This window comes from Nycticebus coucang, chromosome 4 (genome assembly GCF_027406575.1).
Source record: "Nycticebus coucang isolate mNycCou1 chromosome 4, mNycCou1.pri, whole genome shotgun sequence".
In the NCBI taxonomy this organism is placed as follows: domain Eukaryota; kingdom Metazoa; phylum Chordata; class Mammalia; order Primates; family Lorisidae; genus Nycticebus; species Nycticebus coucang.
In genome coordinates, this window is record NC_069783.1 from 83,897,808 (window position 1) to 83,922,318 (window position 24,511).

Sequence of the window (24,511 nt, forward strand, 5' to 3'; positions counted from 1 at the left end):
GCAAGGCAACAGTTGAAGAGGCTCTTCTATACTGCTTGTCACAGCAAAGAGCGCATGTAAGCCTGGTAAATGGAAGCCTGGTGGGACAGCTGAGGCTCTTCTGCCGGGCCCATGGCAACACTAAACCACAAAGGGAGGTCTGGATAGTCCTTGGAGACGGGGGCAGTGAGGTCTGAGTAGATCTCCCCTCCTTGGATGAAACATGCAAAGGAAAACCTGAAACAGAACCTTGCATTATACTTTCCTGGACTTTTCTTTTTTCTTCTTTTTTTTTTTTTTTTTTTTGAGATAGTCTCACTATGTCACTCTCGGTAGAGTGCCATGATGTCACAGCTCACAGCAACCCAAACCCTTGGGCCTAGGTGATTCCCTTGCCTCAGCCTCCCAAGTAGCTGGGACTATAGGCACCCACCACAACACCTGGTTGTTTTTTTGTTGTAGTTGTCATTGTTGTTTAGCAGGCCCTGGCTGGGTTTGAACACGCTAGCCCAAGTGTATGTGGCCAGCGCCCTAACCTTGAGCTGAAGACGCCAAGCCTATCCTGGACTATTTTTAAGGGTTTCAGTCCTCTCGCTTGCCTTAAGACCCACCCACCCCACAAGCTAGCTGGTGTTTGCCCACTGTACAGTGAGTCTGAGTCACAGAGGATGCTAGAAGGGCCTGTGTATAGCAAGACCTGTCCACTTTACAGACAAGCAGACTAGGGCTTCATTGTTGCCACCCCGCATAGGTATAAGGCATAAGGGGTTCTCAAACTTTTTAAACAGGGGGCCAGTTCCCTGTTCCTCAGACCGTTGGAGGGGCGGACTATAGTTAAAAAAAAAAAAAAACTATGAACAAATTCCTATGCACACTGCACATATCTTATTTTGAAGTAAAAAAACAAAACGGGAACAAATATAATCACACCGCCTCATGTGGCCTGCAGACCATAGTTTGAGGACCCCTGGATTGAGGATATATGATGTTTATTAAAACTTTACTTTGGAAAATTTCAACGATATGTAAAAGTAGAGAGAACCCCCCCTGTGTTCCCTTTACACATATTCCCTCTTCAACCACATGGGGATTTAAAGCTAATCCCAGACACACTATTTCGTTTCATAGGACATTTTAAGATATACTGATAAATCTTATTAATTAAAAGCTTGGAGGCTGGGTGTGGTGGCTCATACCTGCAGTCCTAGCTCTGTGGGAGGCGGAGGCAGGTTGATTGCCTGAGCTCAGAGGTTCAAGACCATCCTGAGCCGGAGTGAGCCAGAGTGAGACCCCGTCTCTACCCAAAAAAAGCCGGGCGTTGTGGCGGGCACCTGTAGTCCCAGCTACTTAGGAGGCAAAGGGCAAGAGAATCGCTAAAGGAAGAAAAGAAAAAAAAATTAAAAAAAAAAAAACAAAAAACCTTCAAACGAAGATGAATGAAAACCAGTTGAAATTGAAAGCAAAATTAAAAATAAAAAGTTGGAGTCTAATTGATAAAAAAGAGGATACGCATAGAAAAATTGGTAAATAATAGCACGGTGAGCCATTATTTACCAAGCACAAGACTGGCTTGTGTGGTGCCAGAGCCCTTGCTAGTTCACAGTGGACATCGTGTGTAACTCTCAGGTGATTGTCACATCATTCCACTGGAGGCAGACGCAGATACAGGTTAAGGAACAGTGAGTGGTGGCGGGGCCAGCCATCCAGGGCAGGGTGCCAGGAGGGGTTTAACCCTGGTGGCAGACTCTGTGGTGGTCACCAAGCACCTAATAGGCCAGGAGTCCCACCTGGGATGGCCAAGTACGAGGTACAGGTGCCCTCTAGTGGTGGAAGTCAGCACAGGTGGAGGACTCCTGACCCACCTCTGCCAAGCCACAAACCCAGCTTGTCCCAACCCCACCCCTCCCAGCCTCCCAGCACAGCCTGCTCTCTTTAACTGTTTCAAGTCTCTGCCTTCTCCCACCCGCTCCTGCAGAACCTGCGGAGGCTGGGCCCTCCTTCCTCTCTTTGTCCACATATTATGTCTCCTCTTATCATCTCATCTCTATTTATTTGTCTGGGACGAGATTCCCTTTTAAAAACTAGCACTCCGAGTTTCCCTTCTTTCCTATGCTTCGGAGCCGTCCATCTCTGAAAAATAAAACCAAAGCCCACACGAATCCAGCCTTCCGTTTGTGAGCATTATGCTATTTCCCTCCAAGGTTTACCGCCCGGCTTCTCACAGCCACTTCCCCATCCGTTCACTCTGCCAGCCCATTGCAGCATGGCTTGGCTCTCCTCTTGCCAGCGAATAACTAACTCCAATCATTCTCCCTGCTTTTTCTCAACACAGCTGACATCTGACAGAATTTACTGCTTTCAGCTTCCTGTAATCCTCTTCTTATTGGCTCCAAGATACCATATTAATACACAGTATCCATTTTTTGTCCTTTCTAAGCTTCCATTTTCCTCAAATAAATCAGCTATTTGTCACCACTTATCTCATAGTAAGTGACAGGAAAATACATGAAATCCCTAAACTCTAAAGAAGATTCTATACTCATAGTACCAAATAAATGTCTAACCATTGCAAATGTGTGCTCAGCAAATCACAATTCAGTATTGTGGCGGGGCAAGGGTCCTTTATTTTGTCTAAGGACAGAGAAGCATAAACTGTTGCTATACCTTGCATTGCAGATGGCAAAATGGATAATTGTTCTAATAAATTATATATAGTAGAACCTTCATAGTCGGCCACCTCCATATGTTGACCAGTTTGTTACATTCCCTTGGGTGGTCAATTTACAGAGGTTCTACAGTATTATCATAATCTGCACTCTAGCATACCAAAGCAGAACCAGGCCTCAAAAGCTTAAGGAAGATTTATGGGAGAAAACTTTAGCAGTAACTGGGAATTCAACAGATTGGAAGGAGACCACTATTTTCTACTTCAGAGTCAGACCGTTTTCAACTTCAGAGTCCGAGCTTCTCATTGCAACTTCTGAGAGGTGCATTTGTGTAGGAGCAAAACCTGAGCTACCTGGTAGGAGGGTGCATACACTGGAGGCTGTATAATATACACTGGATTGAAGCCCAGCTCCACCTCCTTCTATTTGCACAGCTCCAGGCAAATTACCTCATCTGTCTTTACCTTGGTTTCCTCATCTATTAAATGGGGATTAGGAGAGACTGACTTCATAGAGTTGTTGTGTGAAAATGAGCCAGTGTATTGAAATGAGTTTAGAATTGTGCCTACCACAAAGTAAGCCCTCAATAACTATTCGCTTACTACCACAATCACCACCACTACTGCCACCACTACCTCTACTGTTACTAAATTAGAGGGGAAGAACAATGAAAATACTGTTTAATTAGCAAAACTAAGGGGTAATGAGAGCTTGAATTAGACGCCAGAACAAATGGACAGAACAAATGGACAGATTGGGAAGGTAATAGAGATAATGAGCCTATAGAATTTAGCATCTAATCCCCCAAGGATAAGATTTAATTGGTCTGGGGTGGGGTTGGTATCTTAGTTTTTTAAGCTCCCCAGGGGATTCTAAGGGGCAGCCAGAGTTGAGAATCTTTGTGGTAATTGCCAATTGGAGACAAAGAGGAAGGAGGAGATAAAGACATCCCAGTTTACTAGGTGAGGATTTCTCTCTCTCAGGCTCGTGGTGTATGCAGGACTTGAAGGTTTGGGGGAGAAATAGTCACAGAGATTTGGGCAGTAGCTTTTGCATGAGAGAAATGAAAACACTTGAGACTTTGCAATTTATTTTAGAATCAGGAGTGAAATATTTTAAGATGAGGTTTTCCCTAGGAGTAAAGCAAATGAAGGAAACAGCCCGCATACTTGCAGAGATTTAGTGAGTCATGCAGAAGCTGTCTATCAGGAAAGTGTGTATAAACAAGTCAGAACTGGGCCGGGGTGAGGGGTGGAGTTAGGTATTTAACAATTTAGATCTTACACCTTCGAAACAAGCTCTAAAGACTAACGATAATCTTTTGTAAGTACCTATTTGTAAGATGCAGTCACTGTAATCTCATTGCTTGCAGACCCTTACCACACCCGGCCCACCCTCCCCTCCACTCTTCCCAGGAGCACTGTGCCCAGCCACGCAGAACAAATATGTGCAAACCACCACCAAGATGGGAATTGCATCTGTTCTGTTCACATTTGTTTACCCAGCACCTGTCATAATGCTCAAGGAGCATTTGTTGAATGAATGGAAGAATAAATGTTCTAGTAAAAGGTGGCTATCCCTTCTATACCCCATATTTGATCCTTCTTTTCAGAACATTTTTTTTAATTAAAAAATTTTTTCATAACCATAACAGTAATGTATAAACTATGTAAAACAGTTGGAAAAATGCCAGAAAGCACAGCAAAAGACCTATAATCCTATAACCCACAAATGTTTTGTTATGTGGTATTTCAGTCTTGTATATGTGTGAACATGTGTACCTGTAATTTGCTTTCTATATGATGACTAAAATACTTCCTTTCCAACTAGATACCTAATAACTTCTACTGGATAACAGGAAAATGGGGCCAAAAGCCAGGAAGCAAATATTCCATGTCACTTTGAAATGGTTGCAGTTTTCAAAAACTTTAGAATTACTTAACCCAGTGTTTTGGAAAGTGGTCAGATTTTCAGGGTTTTTTTTTTTTTTTTTTTTAGACAGAGTCTCAAGCTGTCACCCTGGGTAGAGTGCTGTGTTGTCACAGCTCACAGCATCTTCCAACTCTTTGGGCTCAAGCCATCCTCTTGCCTCCATTTTTTTCTCTTTTTAGTAGAGATGGGGGTGTCTCACTTTTGCTTAGGTTGGTCTCGAACTCATGAGCTCAAGCAATCCACCAGCCTTGGCCTCCCAGAGTGCTAGGATTACAGGCGTGAGCCACTGTGCCTGGCCAGGGATTTTTTAAAATATAAATTTAGTTGTTAGGCTGAGCATCCAGAATCCACAGGGGGAAGGACATCGCATATAAGGAGGTGGGGGTAAGGAAAGTGCACAGAACAAATGTAGTTGAGGATAGCACACAGGCGAAAATAAACACTTTTTTTTTGACACTTTGCCACCTCTGTATTCCTGGTTGCCTTTTATTTAAACATTTTTAAAACTGATGGACTTAGATGGTTTCCAGCTGAAGTTAACATCCTGGGTGGTGCCTGTAGCTCAAGCAGCTAAGATGCAAGCCACATACACCAGAGCTGGCAGGTTCGAATCTGGCCTGGGCCTGCCAAACAATGACAACTACAACCAAAAAATAGCCGGGTGTTGTGGTGGGTGCCTATAGTCCCAGCTACTCGGGAGGCTGAGGCAAGACAATCGCTTAAGCCCAGGAGTTGGAGGTTGCTGTGAGCTGTGACGCCACGGCACTCTACCCAGGGCGATAGCTTGAGGCTCTGTCTCAAAATAAATAAATAAAATAAACATCCTTATGCATGTATTTATGTACATTTATACTTTTCCCTCATTTTTGAGATATAATTTTCACATAGTAAAATTCACGAAGTGTAATAGCTACACATAAGTTTAATCGACAAACTCATGCAGTCATGTGTCCACCACAATCAAAATATTGAAGAGTCTGTTAGCCAGGGTTCTGCAGAGAAACAGACCCAACAGGATATGTTTGTATGTGTAGTGAAAGAAAACATTACTGCAAGGAACCGGCTCACCCAGTCATGGAGATGCAAGTGCAAGACCTGCAGAGTAGGCTGGCAGGCTGCAGATGGACAGGGGAGAGTTGCGATCTGAGTCTAACGCAGTCTGCTGCCAGACTTCCATTAGATTTTAGGGCTCAGGAGTAATCCCTGTGGCTCCATTCTCTGTCCTCTCAGCCCATCAGGATGGCAGACCCACTGTTGAGGCCCTGCCCAACAGAGAGACTTTTTGCATCACCTTTTGGGAGTCATTCTTTTCTTGAGGAATAATATATGTTTGCAACCAGATAGTTAATTCTACAGCATTCGAGAAGTCTGACAGCTTTTCTTCATTTTGTCCCATCTTTGTCTCCTTGGGTCCCAGAGTGCAATATTTCTGCCAACGTGGTTGATTGGATCTCTGAGTCAAAAATAAAGACTCATCTCTTTATCATATGACTGCCCAGCCACACCCAGAACATGTATTTTCATTTTTTTTTAGACAGCATCTCACTTGGTCACCCTTGGAGAGTGCTATGGCATCATAGCTCGCAGCAACCTCAAACTCTTGGACGCAAGCGATCCTCTTGTCTCAGCCTCCTGAGTAGCTGGAACCACAGCCCAGCTCTTTTTGAGAGACAGGGTCTCACTCTTGCTCAGGCTGGTCTCTAACCTGTGAGCTCAGGCAATTCACCTGTCTCAGCCTCCCAGAGTGCTAGGATTACAGGCATAGAGGTAGGGGTAGAAGAAGGTGAGCCATCATGCTGGGCCCTCATATTTTCTCATTTTTTATAATATGGATAGGTTGACAATTTTCTAAGTTTTCAAGTTTTGGTTCTTTTCAGTTTAACAATTTTTCTTCCATTTCTCTCTCTCTTCTCATCTTTATTATACTTTGTTTTTTTTTTTTTTTTTTTTGAGGCAGAGTCTCACTTTGTTACCCTTGGTTGAGTGCTATGGCGTTATAGCTCATAGCAACCTCAAACGCCTGGGCTCAAGTGATTCTCTTGCCTCAGCCTCCTGGGTAGCTGGGACTACAACCGCCCACCACAAGAGCCCTGCTATTTTTAGAGACAGGGTCTCACTCTTGCTCAGGCTGGTCTCGAACTCCTTATCTCAGGCAATCCACCTGTCTCGGCCTCCCAGAGTGCTGGGATAAGAGGCGTGAGCCACAGTGCCCGGCCTTCACTTCTCGTTTTTACTATAAACAGTAAGGAGAAACCAAGCTGAATCTTCAGGACTTTCCATAGAAATCTCATCTGCTAAATATCCAAATTTGTCACTTTCAAGTTCTGCCTTTCACAAACCACTAGACTATGATTCAGCCAAGTTCTTTGTCACTTTTATAATAAGAATCATCTTTCCACTGTAGTCCAATAACATACTCCATATTTCCATCTGGAGCTTCATCAGAAGTACCTTCAATGCCCACATTTCTACCAACAGTCTATTTAAAACAATCTATGCTTTTTTTAACATGCATCTCAGAATTCTTCTAACCTCAAACCAGTCCCAAAGCAACTTAACACATTTTTAGATATTAGTTGCAGTAGCACCTTACTTCCTTATGTCAGAATCTGTAGTAGTTTGCTAGGGCTGCTGTAACAAATCTGTCTATATTTCTCTTTCTTATAAGGACACCAATCAGATTGGATTGAGGCCCATCCTAATGGCCTCATTTTATTTTAATCACCTCTTAAAGCCTTTGTCTCCAAATACAGAGACAGGGGATTTGGTCTCAGGTGCGGGGATTAGGTCTTCACTTTTTTTTTTTTTTTTCCCCCAGACAGAGTCTCACTCTGTAGCCTTGGGTAGAGTGCTGTGACATCCGCCTAGCTCACAGCAACCTCAAACTCTTGGACTTGAGCCATCACAGGTACCTGGGACTACAGGCTCTTGCCACAATGTGTAGCTAGCTTTGTATTTTTCTTTTTTTTCTATTTTTAGTAGAGACAGGGTCTCAACTCTTCCTCAGGCTGGTCTCGAACTACTGAGCTCAGGCAATCCACCCCCCTCAGCCTCCCAGGATTACAGACATGAGCATGGTGCCCAGCCTTTAACATATAAATTAGAAAGAGGAGACAATTTAGCCCCAAACAAGTTCCACTCCCCCCCCTAAAATTCCCTTTGCCCCTTTGTAGTCAGTGGCCAGTGCTGGACAGCCACTGACCCATTTTCTATTCCTATGGTTTTGCTTTTTCCAGAGTATCACATAAATGAATCACCAGGTATCTAACCTTTTGAGTCCGGCTTTCATTTAGCAAAATGCATTTGAGACTCATCCGTGCTATGAAATGTAACAATAGCTTGTTCCTTTCTGTTGCTAATATTCCATTATATGGAGGGCGGCGCCTGTGGCTCAGTGAGTAGCGCACCGGCCCCATATGCCGAGGGTGGCGGGTTTAGACCCAGCCCCGCCAAACTGCAACAACAACAATAAAAAAAAATAGCTGGGCGTTGTGGCGGGCGCCTGTAGTCCCAGCTGCTCGGGAGGCTGAGGCAAGAGAATCGCGTAAGCCCAAGAGTTAGAGGTTGCTGTGAGCCGTGTGACGCCACGGCACTCTACCGAGGACGGTACAGTGAGACTCCGTCTCTACAAAAAAATATATATATATATTCCATTATATGGATATACTATAGTTGGCCTATCCATTCATCAGCTGAAGGACCCTTGGGTTGTTTTCAAAATCACCAGATTTTGGTGATTATGAATAAATATTATAAATATATAAAATCTAATTATATAAATGTAATATAGGTCACATACAGGTTTTTATGTGAAAATAAGTTTCTATATCTCTTGGTAAATACCTAAAAGACGTATTTTTTTTCTTTTGAAAGACAGGATCTACCTTTGTTGCCCAGGCTCAGTAGCTGAAATTACAGGAATGAGCCTCTACACCTAGCCTGGGATTACTGTATAAACTGTTTTCAAACTGCCAAATGCGGTCCAAAGTGGTTGTACCATTTTACATTCCTCCCAGTAATGCATAAAAGTTCCAGTTGCTTACCAACGTTTGGTATTGTCATACTTTCTAATTTTACTTCACTTTATATGCCTGTAAAGCATATATATTTGAAAATGAGAAGAGGAAAATTTGAATGGTAGCTGCCTTTGAGAAGTGGGGAAGAACTAGGGTTTTAATATTTAACTTTCTGTGATGCTTATTAAAGAAAAAAGACCAAAATAAAAAACTGTAAAAATAATAATTGGTGCTATGTGGCAAATTTGGGGTATGGTGTCAGTCTTTATACTTCTCTGTATTTTTCAAAAAATATTTTTGTAGTCACGTGTGTTAAGTCAGCTATTTCTTTGATACTGCTGTGTTACAAACAATTCAGAGGCTTACATTAACAAACATTTCTTTTCTTGTCTTGTCTTTTTTTTTTTTTGAGACAGAGTTTTACCTGGTCACCCTCGGTAGAGTGCCCTGTCATCATAGCTCACAGCAACCTCAAACTCTTGGGCTCAAGTGATCCTCTTGCCTCAGCCTCCCAAGTAGCTGGGACTACAGGTGCCCACCATACTGCCTGACTATTTTTGGAGATGAGGTCTCACTCTGGCTCAGGCTGGTCTCAAACTTGTGAGCTCAGGCAATACACCTGCCTCAGCCTCCCAGAGTGCTAGGATTACAGGCATCAGCCACCTTGCCTGGCCAACAAACATTTCTTCTTTTCCACTTATAGATCTGTGGGTCAGCTGGAATGACTCTTAGGTTAAAGGAGTTCAGTCCTAGGCATGTCCTTTTTATGGCATACGGCAAACACACAAGATGGGAAGCACATTTAAAGCTTCCTCTTACTTTATTTCAGGTCTGCTAATATTCCTTCCATTGGTCAAAACAAGTCTTTTTTTTTTTTTTTTTTTTTTTTGAGACAGTCTTACTTTGTTGCCCTTGGTAGAGTGCATGGCATCACAGCTCACAGCAACCTCCAAGTCTTGGGCTTAGGCGATCCTCTTGCCTCAGCCTCCCAAGTAGCTGGGACTACAGGCACCCACCACAACATCCAACTATTTTTTGTTGCAGTTTGGCCAGGCTGGGTTTGAACCCGCCACCCTCGGTAAATGGGGCCGGTGCCCTATCCACTGAGCCACAGGCACCACCTGGTCAAAACAAGTCTTTTATTTATTTATTTATTTTTACTTGGCAGGGGCTGGGTTTGAACCTGCTACCTCCTGTGGCCCCTTTGAGCCACAGGCGCCACCCCAAAACAAGTCTTAAGGGCAAGCAAAATATTGATAGGAGCAAGGGAAGAAAGGAAGAATTATAAATAAATAAATAGTAAAACCTAACACACTTGGCTAGATCTCCATCTATTCTTCGTTAGCATTTACAATTCTTTGCTAACATATTCTAAATAGAATAAGTTATTGTTTCAGGTCTTAACCATCTCATTGTCCAGTTGCTTTTGGTCATATTTTAGCATTGTTAGCACAATCAAGATTGAATTTCTCTTGGTTGTCATCTTCTCAGTATTAGAAGAAGATGTCAGTGTCCTACCAAGACTATTTTGACACTGGCAGCATCTTACTCATCATTCTGTTGAGGGTTCTCTTTCGTGAGTGGGTATTAGAGACATCTGGGGGGCTTTTTGAAAGAAAGATTGCTGAATTCCATCCCTAGAATTTCTGAGCTGATTTAAGTGTGGCCTGAGCATTGGGAGTTTTTAAAGTTCTCCAGGGGAGTCCAACTTTGCAGCCATGGTGAGACCACTTCTGGAACAATGGCTCTCAAGTTCTGGCAGGCATCAGAATCACCAACAGGGCTTATTAAAACACAAATGACTGAACTCCACTCCCAGAGTTTAAATCAGTAGTTTGTATTAGGGCAGCACTTGAGAATTTGCATTCCAACTGGTGATGCTGATGGTGCTGGCCTGAGGACTGAGGCTTGAGAACTACCACCACGGGGCTTTAGGACACTAGTAATAGTAAATACCCAGTTTCAGTATTGCATATGGGTCAATCTCAGAAGCTGGAGAGCTTCGTGTCAAATTACTGATTGCCAAGCCAGTGCCTGGATGCCCTCCTTCTAAAGAATATCTGTCTTTCTGACTTTCAGCTAAGAAGCCTGAAGTTGCTTAGCATGCCAGTTCTCTCAAAAGAAAACATTCATTGGAATTTCCCTTTTAAAATTATGCATAGCTTCATCTTCTTGCCTGTATACCTATGTAGACCCAGAAAACTCCAAAACTCATAGCATAATCTGTTACTGCTCTATACTATACCTCTAATAGTGATTTTAGTTATTATTATTATTATTTTGAGACAGAATCTCATTCTGTTGCCCAGGATAGAGTGCCATGGCATCTTAGCTCACAACGGCAACCTCAAACTCCTGGGCTCAAGCAATCTTCCTGCATCAGCCTCCTGAGTAGTTGGGACTACAAGTGCCCCCACAACACCTGGCTAGTGATTTTAAATCTTTTTTTTGTAGAGACAGAGTCTCACTTTATGGCCCTCGGTAGAGTGCCGTGTGACGTGGCATCACACAGCTCACAGCAACCTCCAGCTCCTGGGTTTAAGCGATTCTCTTGCCTCAGCCTCCGGAGTAGCCAGGACCACAGGCACCCGCCACAGCGCCCGGCTATTTTTTTTTTGGTGCAGTTTGGCCGGGGGCAGGGTTTGAACCCGCCACCCTCGGTATATGGGGCTGGCGCTCTACTGACTGAGCCACGGGTGCCGCCCGTGATTTTAAATCTTACTACACAGTATTAACTTTTTATTTTGAGTATAATTTTAAACATCCAGAAAAGCTGCAAGAATAACACAAGGAACTCTCAACATACATTTTGTCCAGGGTCTCAAATTTTGCCCTTTCTCTCTCTATCTCATTTTCTGAAAAGTTGAGAGTAACTTAGAGACATCGTGACCCGTTACCTCTCAAACCTTTAATTGTATTTCCTAAGAGCAAAAGCATTCTCCTCAGTACCACAACACAGTTGCTAAAATCAAGAAAGTTACATTACAACATTTCATCTTATTATCTAACCCACAGTATAAATTGAACTTTTGGCAAGTATCCCAGTCACTTCCGTGATAGCCGTGTGCTTTTTCCTGGCTAAGGGTCAATCCACCATCACTCGTTGCAGTTAGCTGTTGTGTCTCTTTAGTCTCTAATCTAGTGGAGTTCCTTAGCTTTTCTCTGTCTTGACCTTCACATTTTTTGAGAAGTACAGGGCGGCTATTTTGTAGAATGCCCTTCAGTTTGGGTTTGTCTAATGTTTCCTGATGATTAGATTCTGGTTGTGCATTTTGTAAAGAATGCCAGTGCACTATCATTGCATGCAGCATCTCAGAAGGCCAGCCCACCACGTCCATTTGCCCCAATTCTGGTCATGTTAGCTTCACACTTGCACAGTTTTGGCGGCATCTGCCAAATATTTTCACCATAAAGTGACTGTTTTTCTCTTTGTAACGAATAAGTGATTTGTAGGGAGAGGCTTTGAAGCTCTGCAGATTTCCTGTTTCTCACCAGATTTTCACCTACTAGTGATTATTTTCCACCTCCATCATTTCTTCCCTTAGTTTCTGCTGTTAAGCGTTAGCTTCTTTGAAATTCTTACTCATGTCTCCCAGCTCATTAATCTTCATATAGATCAGAGTTAACATTATGGCAAGTCAAACTCGTGCCATTGATAACACTGATGTGGAACCTGGTGATAGATACAGAGAAGAGATACTAAAAAAAAAAATCTACAAATACTACTATTAAAGAAGAGATCAAAACAAATGAAAATGAAAAAAGACAATGAAGTAAAACTGGGCTTTATAAAAAAACAAAGTGTGGATCAAAGAGCCCCTGAATTCTATAAAACTAAATGAAAATTGACATATGCCTAGACATAGCCACAATTTGAATTTCAAGGGTTAGAAATATTTTCCTTCAAGCACCCATGCAGGGGCAGGGAAAAGCAAGTTTGCGTCAAAGGAACAAAAATAAAGGTAACCTTAGAGTTCTCTTTTGCCACCTTACGCCAGGTAACAGTGGGAAAGAAAGGGTTTGCAGCTGGGCGCCGTGGCACACACCTGCAATCCCAGTGACTCAGGAGGCTGAGGCAGCAGGATGCCACGGCCCGTGTCTGAGGTTGCAGTGAGCTATCATGACGCCACTGCACTCTGCTCAGGCACAGGGCGAGACTCTGTCTCAATTAAAAAAAGAAAAAGAAAAAAAACGAGGAAAGGGAGGGTTTGGGTAAGGAAAGGTTTATCCCAAAAATTATTATTATCATCATCATCATTATTATTATTAGAGACAGTCTCACTATGTCACCCTAGGTAGAGTGCCATGGCGTCACAGCTCACAGAAACCTCAAATTCTTGGGCTTAAGAGATTCTCTTGCCTCAGCCTCCCAAGCAGCTGGGACTACAGGCACCGGCCACAATGCCTGGCTATTTTTTTTTTTTTTTGTATTTGTCATTGTTGTTTAGCAGGCCCAGTCCAGGTTTGAACCCGCCAGCCTCCGGGTATGTGGCCAGTGCCCTGACCACTGAGCTATGGGCACCGAGCCCATCCCAAGAATTATATGTTATGTCCAACTTGCAAAGACTTTAAAAATGTATCACTGCTCTGAAGGAGGACCTGAACGCACATTCCACTTCCCTGAGTATTTTCTCTCTCCTGCTGTCCAACAAAGACTCTAGATTTATCTTCACACCTTTCATAGCCTGCAGTACACCACACAGCTTCCCTTGTATCAGGAGCTGGAAAAGTAGCTGTCAACACATCAGTACAGAACCTCATGTCCTCATCATCCCCTCTCTGCCTCACCCGCTGCTCTCTGTGGGTTCTCACACGCGCCAGGCATACTGCACTGGGATCTCCTCCCTGAATGCTCTTCCCCCGCAATCAACACAGCTCACTCCCCACTTCCTTTGGTCATTTTGAAAATGACTTCAGAAGTTATTTTCTCTCTGAGGACTTCCCTGGTCGTCCTGTGTAACATCCTGTTTAACCCACCCCTACATTTTTGCTTTCTCTTAGTTTTCCTCCTTAGTATTTTACTATTTTGTTAAAATATTGTAATATGTTTATCTTCCTAACACATTTTATTTATCCTTCACTAAATGTTTTCTTTATTTATATATAACATGTATTTTGTTTGTTTATCTTCTTTATTGTCTTCCCAACTAGAACTTAGGTGCCATGAGGATAGGTTTTCTTGCCTGCACAGCAAGATTCTCTCCTACCTCCACAAGACCTGGAGCAGAGGTACAAAAGGATAGGTTCTTATTTATTGTTGTGATCCATATTTTCTGCAGGTCCAGGTAGTGACTCGGTGATGTCATGGCAGACCCAGGTCCCCGGCATCTCTGGCAGCCTCCACAACTTGGGCTTCCAGCTCAGCACCTGCCACATAGAGTCCCCAAAGACATTGAACCAGTAAATCAAAATGTGTTAAGTTTTATTCTGTCAAGAGAGGAAATTCTGTATGAGACATGTTTGGATTTCCTTTCCTTGTTAGAATAGACAGAATCAGCAGAGCTTACATTTTGCCTTGAAAATAGTGTTTGTTGAAGAGTGGGGGTGGGTAAGGAGGCGGACTTGTTTCTTTTCTAATTTTAATTAAGTTCCTATCTGCCCCTGCTTCTACTGGAACTTTATTTTCTGCACTAGCCAGCTCTTTCTGGAATAGTTTGCTAATTTTAAGGCAGACGTGGGGGAAGAGCATGTAATTTAGAGTAATTTAGAGACAGGTGGCCAGAACATGGATGAGGCAGCCAGAAAATGTGGCATGTAAGGAGAATCAGAGGAGACTCGAGGAACTGGGGAGCTCCTTAGAGTACTTGGTAAGTTCTCATTAGGTAAAGGGAATACTTACTTAACTGATAGGTAATGTATGAGGATAGAGGGGAGACATCTCTGGAATGTGTTTAAGGAAAAGCTTTCTAAGGCCTGGAATGGGGGTGCATGAGAAAAGATTGTTCTCTGTTGAAGATGCAAAAGCAGTGGATCCAAGTATATAGCTACAAAAAGGAGGGCAGGTGTTCACGGCATGTTCCACTGAGCTACAGGTGGAGGGGAGGGAAAAATCATTGATAAGTTTTAATCTAAAAACATTACAAAGAAATTCATCTTTATAGTGTGCAATGTGAGGTATGCTGGAGGAAAATTGGGAGCTCTTCGCTGTGGGGAATCAGTAGCAGAGACTCCCCTCTTTGTTGGTTTTCAGCATCCTACAGCATGCTTCAGTGCACCTGAGCAGGTTACTTATTATTTTTTTTCTTTTTAGAGACAGAGTCTTACTGTGTCACTGTTGGTAGAGTGCGGTGGCATCACAGCTCACAGCAACCTCCAACACCTGGGCTTAGGTGATTCTCTTGCCTCAGCCTCCCGAGTAGCTGTGACTACAGGCACCCGCCACAACGCCCGACTATTTTTTGTTGCAGTTTGGCTGGGGCTGGGTTTGAACCTGCCACCCTCAGTATATGGGGCCAGCGCCCTACTCACTAAGCCACAGGCACTGCCCACAGGTTACTTATTTTTAACTAAAATAACCCTCAAGGAAATGTACCTTGGAAAGATTCCTGCAACAAACCTTAGATTGAAATATTACTACTAAGAGCACAAGCAAGAAAAGAACATGGCAAAACTGATACTTTTTAGTAACTGGGTCATGTGACCAAAAAAATGTAAAGACCCCTGGTCTAGCTGAACCAACTGTTCCAACTGTATGAGTCAGAGTAACATTGAATATTACAGCTGGAGCCAAAAAGTCCTTGGGGATCCTTGGTCAAGCCCCTCATTTGCCTCCCATTTGCTGTGAATGGGTGATGTTTTGGGTACAGTTCAAAAGTTTTTTCTTCACTTGAACCCTGCTGTAAGACACAGTCTTGGAAACATTTTGTTTTCCTAAAGAGAAGATTTTACTGCCTCCATCAGTAAACTGACAATTGAATGGGATTTCTTTAGATCAGACTTGGCAAGTGGGAAATATTTTTTCTTTAATTTAAAGGACAGATTTCTTAAGTATATGAAATCAGGTACAGTTAGCAACCCAGTGAAACTCTGAGTCTCTTACTTGGGCAGACTGTTGGCAGGTCCTTTGCGAGTGATGGTAAAAGTTCTCTGTCTGCAGTGTAACCCCTTTTACTTTGGATCAGTAAGACTCAGGTGGCTTTGTGAGGGCTTCAGAGGAGTTATTAAGAGAGGCAGCTGGAGAGGCAGGCAGAACTTTTTAGGGGGTGACTTGTGGAGGGGCGGATGCTGGGTCTGGGGAGGAAGTGTGGTGTTGGCCTCACTTTGAGCTTGAAAGTAAGTCCTCAAGAAGGAGAGAGAGGACACACTGCCATGGGAAGATTTAGGTCCAAGACTGTTCTTCGGATACATCTGGACTCAGCTGCCTGTGCCTTCCTTATGTGTATAGTTTATACTGGGGTCACCTACTGAGAGGCGTGCAGAGGGTCCTTGCATTCCTAATTCTTGATCTGAGTTTATATACTGTGGACATCTAGTCCCTGAAGGCAGCTGAGGAGAGCAAAGAGCTTTTGTACTGAGACAGTAGCCTCCAAGGAAAACCTTCCTCCTGGTCAGCCTGATAGAGCAGTTCTGATCCCTGAACCCACATCTACTTCCCACAGGCCCTTCTCACTTCATTTTCTGGACAATGATGCCACCTAATGGGGAACAGTGTAACTCACACAGCATTTAGATGACTATACCAGTGGTTCTCAACCTTCCTAATGCCGTGGACTTTTAATACAGTTCCTGTGAGTCGCGACCCACAGGTTAAGAACCGCTGGACTATACCTTTTCAAATATAACTCATGTTTTCCTGCTTTGTACTTAACTCTGCCACCATTCAATGCTGTTTGCCAGCTTCTGGGAAAGCAAAACTCTACAGTACATGGATAATCAGGATTCATAATATTTCCTGCTTTAAGGTGGCTGTAAATGATACAAAGTAAATTAGAAAACAAAGCACAGAAAGTCTGAATGAAAATACCAATGTGGTAATAATGACTAGGTTAGGGTGGGATGATTGTGTTTTCTAAATACTTTATGATATAGGTTGTAGTTCTTTCTTAGAAAATCTGTTATGTATAGTATTTTTAAAATAGTAGATAATATAGAAAATGGAACAATAAAAATAAAATCATTGACTAGGAAACAAAGTGTGATAAATAAAAAACAGGGCTGGGCTCAGTAGCTCATGCCTGTAATCCTAGCACTTGAGGAGGCCAAAGTGGGAGGATTGCTTGAGTTTAAGAGTTTGAGACCAGTCTGAGCAAGAGCAATATTCCCCCTTTTTACTAAAAATACAAAAGTTACCTAGGTGTGGTGGTGTCCACCTATAGTCCCAGGCACTTAGGAGTCTGAGACAGGAGGATCACTTGAGCTCAGGAGTTTCAGGTTGCAGTGAACTGTGATAGTACCACTGCAGTCCAGCCCACATGATGAAATGAGACTTTGTCTCAAAAAATAACATTTAAAAAAATAAAAAACTGAAAATCGCCCACATTTCTACCATTCAAACAACTATATATATTTTGATGTGCTTCTATTTAATTCTTTTTAATCATAGTATATATATATGTACTTTTTTTTTTTTTGAGACAGAGCCTCAAGCTGTTACCCTGGGTAGAATGCCATGGCATCACAGCTCATAACAACCTCTAACTCCTGGGCTTAGGCGATTCTCTTGCCTCAGCCTCCCAAGCAGCTGGGACTACAGGCGCCCACCACAACACCTATTTTTTGGTTGCAGTTGTCATTGTTGTTTGGCAGGCCTGGGCTAGATTTGAACCTGCCAGCTCTGGTGTATGTGGCTGGCACCTTAGCCACTTGAGGTATAGGCGCCGAGCCTATAAATCTATTTTAAGATTATAGTCATTCTGTATAATTAATTTGTTATTTACTTTCACTTTGTTAATAATTCTGTTACATTGGCCAGGCACACAACTGTTATGCAAGCACCAAGGTGGGTAGATTGCTTGAGTTCAGGAATTTGAGACCAGACTGAGCAAGAGCAAGACCCTATCTTCACTAAAAGTAGAAAAACTAACCAGGGCATTATGGTGGTGGCCTGTAGTCCCAGCTACTCAGGAGGCTGAAACAAGAGGATCACTTTAGTTCAAGAGTTTAAGGTTGCTTTGAGCTATGACACCACAGAACCCTACCCAGGGTGACCAAGTGAGAGAGACTCTGTCTCAAAAAAAAAAATCTGGGTAGCACCCATAGCTCAGTGGGCAGGGCGCCGGCCACATACACCCAGGCTGGTGGGTTGTTCCAGCTAACCAACAATGACAACTGCAACAAAAAATAGTTGGGCATTGTGGTGGGCACCTGTAGTCCCTAGAGCTACTTGGGAGGCTGAGGCAAGAGAATGGTTTAAGCCCAAGAGTTGGAGGTTGCTGTGAGCTGTGACGCCATGGCACTCTACCAAGGGCACCATAGTGGCACACTGTCTCAAAAAAAAAAAAAAAAAAACTATTGCATTTGTAATGCTAAAACCGTTTAGATGCATTGGGTTCCTAGAAATGTGATTGTAAAGTAATTGTTTTATACTTTTTGTGCTATACTTGTGCTATATTTTCATATGTATGGAAATTTTTTTTTTTTTTTTTTTTTGTAGAGACACAGTCTCACTTTATGGCCCTCAGTAGAGTGCCGTGGCCTCACACAGCTCACAGCAACCTCCAACTCCTGGGCTTAAGCGATTCTTTTGCCTCAGCCTCCCGAGTAGCTGGGACTACAGGTGCCCACCACAACGCCCGGCTATTTTTTTTGGTTGCAGTTTGGCCAGGGCCGGGTTTGAACCCACCACCCTCGGTATATGGGGCCAGCGCCTTACCGACTGAGCCACAGGCACCGCCCCATATGTATGGAAATTTTTTTAAAAATCTGTGAGAGCACAGTAAGAAGAAAAATTTTTTAATTTATTATGCAATTTCTTTTTTTTTTTGTAGAGACAGAGTCTCACTTTATGGCCCTCGGTAGAGTGCCATGGCCTCACACAGCTCACAGCAACCTCCAGCTCCTGGGCTAAAGCGATTCTCTTGCCTCAGCCTCCCAAGTAGCTGGGACTACAGGCGCCCGCCACAACGCCCAGCTATTTTTTGGTTGCAGTTTTGGCCGGGGCCGGGTTTGAATCCGCCACCCTCGGTACATAGGGTCGGCGCCTCACTGACTGAGCCACAGGCGCCGCCCCTATTATGCAATTTCAAATGAGCCCACTGTTGGAGGTGAGGGGTGGTTCCCCCAGCAGGACCCAGTCTGTGCCACCGCCACCTAGTGGTTGTAGTTATGAACAGTCTGAATTCTCTGCCTCTGCTGTGCTTAGCCTACTGAAAGTGGAACTCTTGTCAATACAAAAGGCACCTGGGAAATGTTCAGATTGGGGCTTGCATCAAGAGCACCAAAGAACCACCTAAAAGGAAAGAATGGGCTCTTGGAACATATAAAATGAAAAATTCCCATAGGACGATAGCTCTTTGGAATCTCAGCTCTTGGGCCACCACCAAATCCTTTTTAAACAAATTTCTTTTTTAAGCAAATCTTTTCTCCACTTGGGTAACTCATTTACCTTATTACCAAAAAAAATAATGTCGGCGGTGCCTGTGGCTCAGTGAGTAGGGCGCTGGCCCCATATACTGAGGGTGGTGGGTTCGAACCCCGCCCCAGCAAAATTGCAACAAAAAATAGCCAGACATTGTGGTGGGTACCTGTAGTCCCAGCTACTCGGGAGGCTGAGGCAGGAGAATCGCCTAAGCCCAAGAGTTGGAGGTGGCTGTGAGCTGTGATGCTACGGCACTCTACCAAGGGCAACAAACCGAGACTCTTTCTCTAAAATAATAATAATAATGTCTGTCCTTTCTCTCTGACAGATGTGTTTAAGTAGGCTCTTGGGGAGGTAGATTGTCCAAGAGAAAACATACTCGTATGTGAGAACTGTGAAGAGCTCTCTGCCTTATGAATCCTACCTCTGCCTTTTACCAGCTGTGTCCTAGGCTAAGTCACTTGATCTGAGTTCAGTTTCCTCATCTCTAAAATGGGGATGATCATAGCTTCTTTGTGAGGTTATAATAAGGACTAGACATTATGACTAGCGGTTATGCCTGTAATCCCAGCACTTTAAGAGGCCAAGTTAGGAAGATCACTTGGAGCCAGGAGTTTGAGACCAGCTAGGGCAACACTTGAGACCCCCATCTCTTCAACAATAAAAAAACAAATTAGCTACTCTGGAGGCTGAGGTGGGAGGATCGCTTGAGCCCGAGGCTGCAGCATGCTGTGATCATACCACAGTGTTCCAGTCCAGGCAACAGAGTGAGAGATTCTTTCTCTATGAAGAAAAAAAGAAAAAAGACCCTATGGTTGAGTCAGATAAGGTGAAAATTAAAAAGTTAATCTGGGGGGGAGGGTGATGAGGTTCACCACTACCAGTAAGAGACATTTAGTAGATATTTCTAAGGAATAAAGAAAAGAAAAGTTAATCCATTTACCAATTCTAGGATGCACAGGTTTTTCCCATTTTTAACATCTCTTAAATCAATATGCATCCATGATGTGCCAGTGATTTTTTTTTTCTTCCTTAGTAGCTATATAAAATAATGGTACTCTTTACATTTAGTGGTGTTTTAAACAAAATGTGGTAATTAGGTCAGCAGAGAGAAGTGTTTGAAGTGCTTTGGGGTTGTGTCTTGTAAAGCTGGAATATGATGACTGAGCATACGTATATGAGGTCTGAAGAAGACAATTCCCCCACTGCTCTGTTCCCTTTCTTGGGCTTGAACCTGAGAGCTGCTATTTCTGTGACGTTTATTTGGAAAGCGTGTGTTGAACCTTTTCAGATTCACTGAGGTGACACCACACAAATCACTACCCAACAGCTTATGGCACCCAGCCCGTGCACAGCACATAGGAAGAGAACCTCGGGGCTGTCTGAGAGAGGGTACGCTGGAATCCCTTCTCGAATTCTGGTGCCGCCACCTCTGCTGTGCACACTGCTGCCATGGGCTGTTTTGAGGACGGAATGGGATGTTGCTTGGGAATCCATGGCACATATTTGACTAGGTAAATAATGCTAATTTTACTCTCTGTCTCCTTGGCAACTGTGCCTGGTCTTTGTTCTCTCTTTCAGTCTAATAAAGTTCCTGTTGTCCAGCACCCACATCACATGCATCCATTGACACCCCTCATCACCTACAGCAACGACCACTTCTCCCCTGGCTCCCCTCCCACACACCTCTCCCCGGAGATTGATCCAAAGACAGGTGAGTTGGAAGAAAAAGTATCCAATGTACTCAGCCCTACTATGAAACTAATTTATGGCTTTCACATGAAAGCTATAACCCAGTTATAACCCAAGAATAGGGGGAAGGGGGAAAGGGGGGAGGAGGAGGAGGGAGGTGGGGGGGAGGGAGGGTGATTGGTGGGATTACACCTGCGGTGCATTTTACAAGGGTATATGTGAAACTTGGTAAATGTAGAATGTAAATGTCTTAACACAATAACTAAGAAAATGCCAGGAAGGCTATGTTAATCAGTGTGATGAAAATGTGTCGAGCGGTCTATAAAACCAGTGTATAGTGCCCCATGATCGCATTAATGTACACAGCTATGATTTAATAAAAAAAAATTAAAAAAAAAAAAAAACAAAGACAGGTGAGTTGTCTGCCACTCAGGCAGCGCCCCTGCTGGGTGGCAGGTTGTTTGTTTTGGTGAGAACGTAACAGTCCTTGAGTCAGGCAGACCTGGGTTCAAATCATACCTCTAACTCTCTAGAGTCTTGTGACTAATTTTAGCCTTTTCAGCTTTTTCGTATGTGTCTTCTGTGGACCCTTCACACCACAGGGCCATGGTGAGGGAATTACAGTAAGTGTGTGGGCTGATCTGCCAAAGTCTAGCCTAGCTGCAGGCTGTGTTACCCTAAGCCAAGACCTTTGCCCTGGACTGAACATTTTAAAATAATGTCTAGCCAAGATAGCTATAAAGCAGTGAGCCTGGGTATATTGTTTGTTTGTTTTTACCAACTAGACCTGTCATAGCTATAAAGCAGTGAGCCTGGGTATATTGTTTGTTTGTTTTTACCAACTAGACCTGTCCATCCCAGGGAGCCACAGTCCTCATACTATTCCTACAAAATTGCCATGGGATGGCAATACATTTTTGGTAACCCTCTTTGGAGAAATAATGGTTACAAGTTACAGATAATAAGGAGGACAAATGTGGAATAGAATCCCAAAGTTTTATTTCCTAGAAAGTTAATTTATGGCTAGGGGTATCATGGGGTCCTGTCCCTCTTTTACAAAACTCCTGTGTGTCAAGCGGTTAGGAGTTACTCCTGCTCACAGAGATAGGATCCTTATAGCTATAAAGAAGATGCATTAGTCCTACCCTCTCTGAATATGTCCTTGATGGACTGGCCAGAGCAGCTAGGAAGGTGACACAGGAAAGGACCTTCCAGGCTTCACAGCGTCAGGGTCGCAGAACATGGGGAAGGACACTCCTAGTTGATGTTCTTTGAGGTGCTAAGGCAGGACCACAGAACAGTCTGACACCTCTCTCTTTGGAAGCAGGAATTCCCCGGCCCCCTCACCCATCTGAGCTGTCACCGTATTACCCACTCTCTCCTGGAGCTGTTGGACAAATCCCCCACCCCCTCGGCTGGCTCGTCCCACAGTAAGGAAACTTGCAGCCTTTCTCACCCTCGTTCCTTCCTTGTGCTGCGCTCTGCCTCTGTGCCCCCAGCCTGCCCTCCCAGCAAGCCCCCTCAGAGGCGCCCAGGACCTAGACGGCCCCCTCCCACCCTGGGCAGCGGGTTCCCCTGGCTTCCTTCCTACCTGCCCCCATTTCTCACCCTTTCTTACAGCCCCTTCCTTCCACACCCTGAGATTTCCCTACCTGCTGACCAGGTTTCCTTGCTCCTGGCCCTCATAGGCAAGGACAGCCCATGTACTCCCTTCCTCCTGGTGGCTTCCGGCATCCTTACCCTGCCCTCGCCATGAACGCCTCAATGTCCAGGTAAGTCCCAGGGATTTTTGTCTTTTGGTGGCTGTGCACATCTGACTGTGAAACAGCCTTTCTGTCATCAGTGACTGAGAATGCACAGACTCGCCTTTCCTCCCCACTTTCTGTGATAAGGTGGCTTCTCATGGCCCATGCTCCCAACTCCCAGGTCAGATGGAGAATACAGTATCACTCTTCCCCTCTCCCTAAGAATTCAAAGCCCATAGCACTCTCCTCTTCTGCTATACATTTTGTGGCATAGAAGCATTCTGCATATAGATGCTCCTTGACTTAGGATGATTAAGTCACTTTCAACTTACCATATATATTTCTGGGGGGTGAGGGTGGGGGGGAGACAGCATTTCACTCTATTGCCCAAGCTAGAGGGCCATGCTGTCAGCCTAGCTTACAGCAACCTCAAACTCCTGGTCAAGTGATCTTCCTGCCTCAGGCTCCTGAGTAGCTGAGACTCAGGCACCCACCACAAGGCTGGCTAATTTTTCTATTTTTAGTAGAGACAGGGTCTTGCTGTTGCTCATGGTGGTCTCCAACTCCTGAGCTAACGGGATTTTCTCCCTCCTTGGCCTCCCAGTGGGTTAGGATTATAGGTGTGAGCCACTGTGCACAGCTAACTTATGATATTTTTAATTTATTTTATTTTTTATTTTTACTTTGTCACCCTCGGTAAAATGCTGTGGCTTCACAGCTCACAGCAACCTCTACTCTTGGGCTTAGGTGATTCTCTTGCCTCAGCCGCCTGAGTAGCTGGGACTACAGGCACCCGCCACAACGCCCAGCTATTTTTTGTTGCAGTTTGGCCAGGCCCAGCTTTGAACCCGCCACCCTCAGTATATGGGGCCGGCGCCCTACTCACTGAGCCACAGGCGCCATCCAATATTTTTAATTTATGATGGATTTATCCTGATCTAACCCTATCTAACTCAACGAGAGCACTAACTGTGTACTGTTTTTGCATCATCATAAATCAAAAAATCACAAGTCAGGGATACCTTACTGCATATCACACTGAAGCCAGAGACTGGGAAAAGATGCGTTTTCCTGAAATGATGATATGAGAGGACATTCCCACCTCAGGGGCTGGCTCTACCTGACAAGGGACCTCCAGCAACACAGGAGGTCCACAGAATAAGCCCTTCTTTTCCCCTGTGTACCCTGGCCTCGGACCCTCCACTTCTTTTGTGTTTTTCATCCTACCTGTTTCCAGCACCAGATATAGGTACCGGGGATATCTGGTGAGGGTTGGAGGGATTGTTAGGTATTCCCCAAACCTTGTTCTCTAGAAGACAATGAGAGGCCTTCCATCCCCCAAACTATACACAGGCCACGCCAGAGGTGTTTGCATGCCTCTGCCCTCAAGGTAGGGGCCACCCATGTCCTCTGCTGGGTGACAGGCATTCAGGCCGAGTCCTTCTGTTGTCATCTGTTTCTACCTGGTTCACAGCCTGGTTTCCAGTCGGTTCTCCCCTCACATGGTAGCTCCTGCCCATCCTGGTCTGCCCACCTCAGGGATCCCCCACCCCGCCATCGTCTCCCCCATCGTCAAGCAGGAACCAGCACCCCCAACCCTGAGCCCCGCTGTGAGCGCGTAAGTAAGAGGCAGCCTGGACTGGGGGGAGGGGCGGTCTCTGAGTAAGCAGGTGCCGTTTGTTTTTCTCTCTTGGTCTCATCTGGCAGCAGCCCAGCAGCCTTCTCAGCCAGCTCCTCTCCCATGGGAATCATTCCGTTTGACTTGCCGTGGTCCCAACCTTTCAGGGACATCGTGCACACATATTGAGGAAAGTTTTACAAACAGGTTTTAAAGACTGAAGGGAAACCTGAGAAGGATTTTAGCTCCTCCTTGCTGTCCCTCCACCCCCTTTTTATACACATGAAAACGTGAGGCCCACAAAGGAGAAAGTATTTTCTCAAGGACACCTGGTGGCCTCATGGCCT

General features: G+C 44.3%; 1 protein-coding gene across 2 annotated transcripts in view; it reads left to right on the plus strand.

The window, feature by feature from the left end:
* The window catches only part of TCF7L1 (transcription factor 7 like 1), a 172,290-nt gene that overhangs the window by 143,358 nt on the left and 4,421 nt on the right, over positions 1–24,511 (plus strand). The window contains exons 5-9 of one of the 2 annotated variants that reach the window (XM_053588691.1): positions 13,745–13,822; positions 20,691–20,823; positions 22,129–22,231; positions 22,490–22,573; positions 24,021–24,164. In XM_053588691.1, coding sequence (XP_053444666.1) covers positions 13,745–13,822; positions 20,691–20,823; positions 22,129–22,231; positions 22,490–22,573; positions 24,021–24,164 — 542 coding nt within the window. The remainder of the gene's footprint in view (positions 1–13,744; positions 13,823–20,690; positions 20,824–22,128; positions 22,232–22,489; positions 22,574–24,020; positions 24,165–24,511) is intronic. The other variant, XM_053588692.1, reaches the window with a different exon arrangement.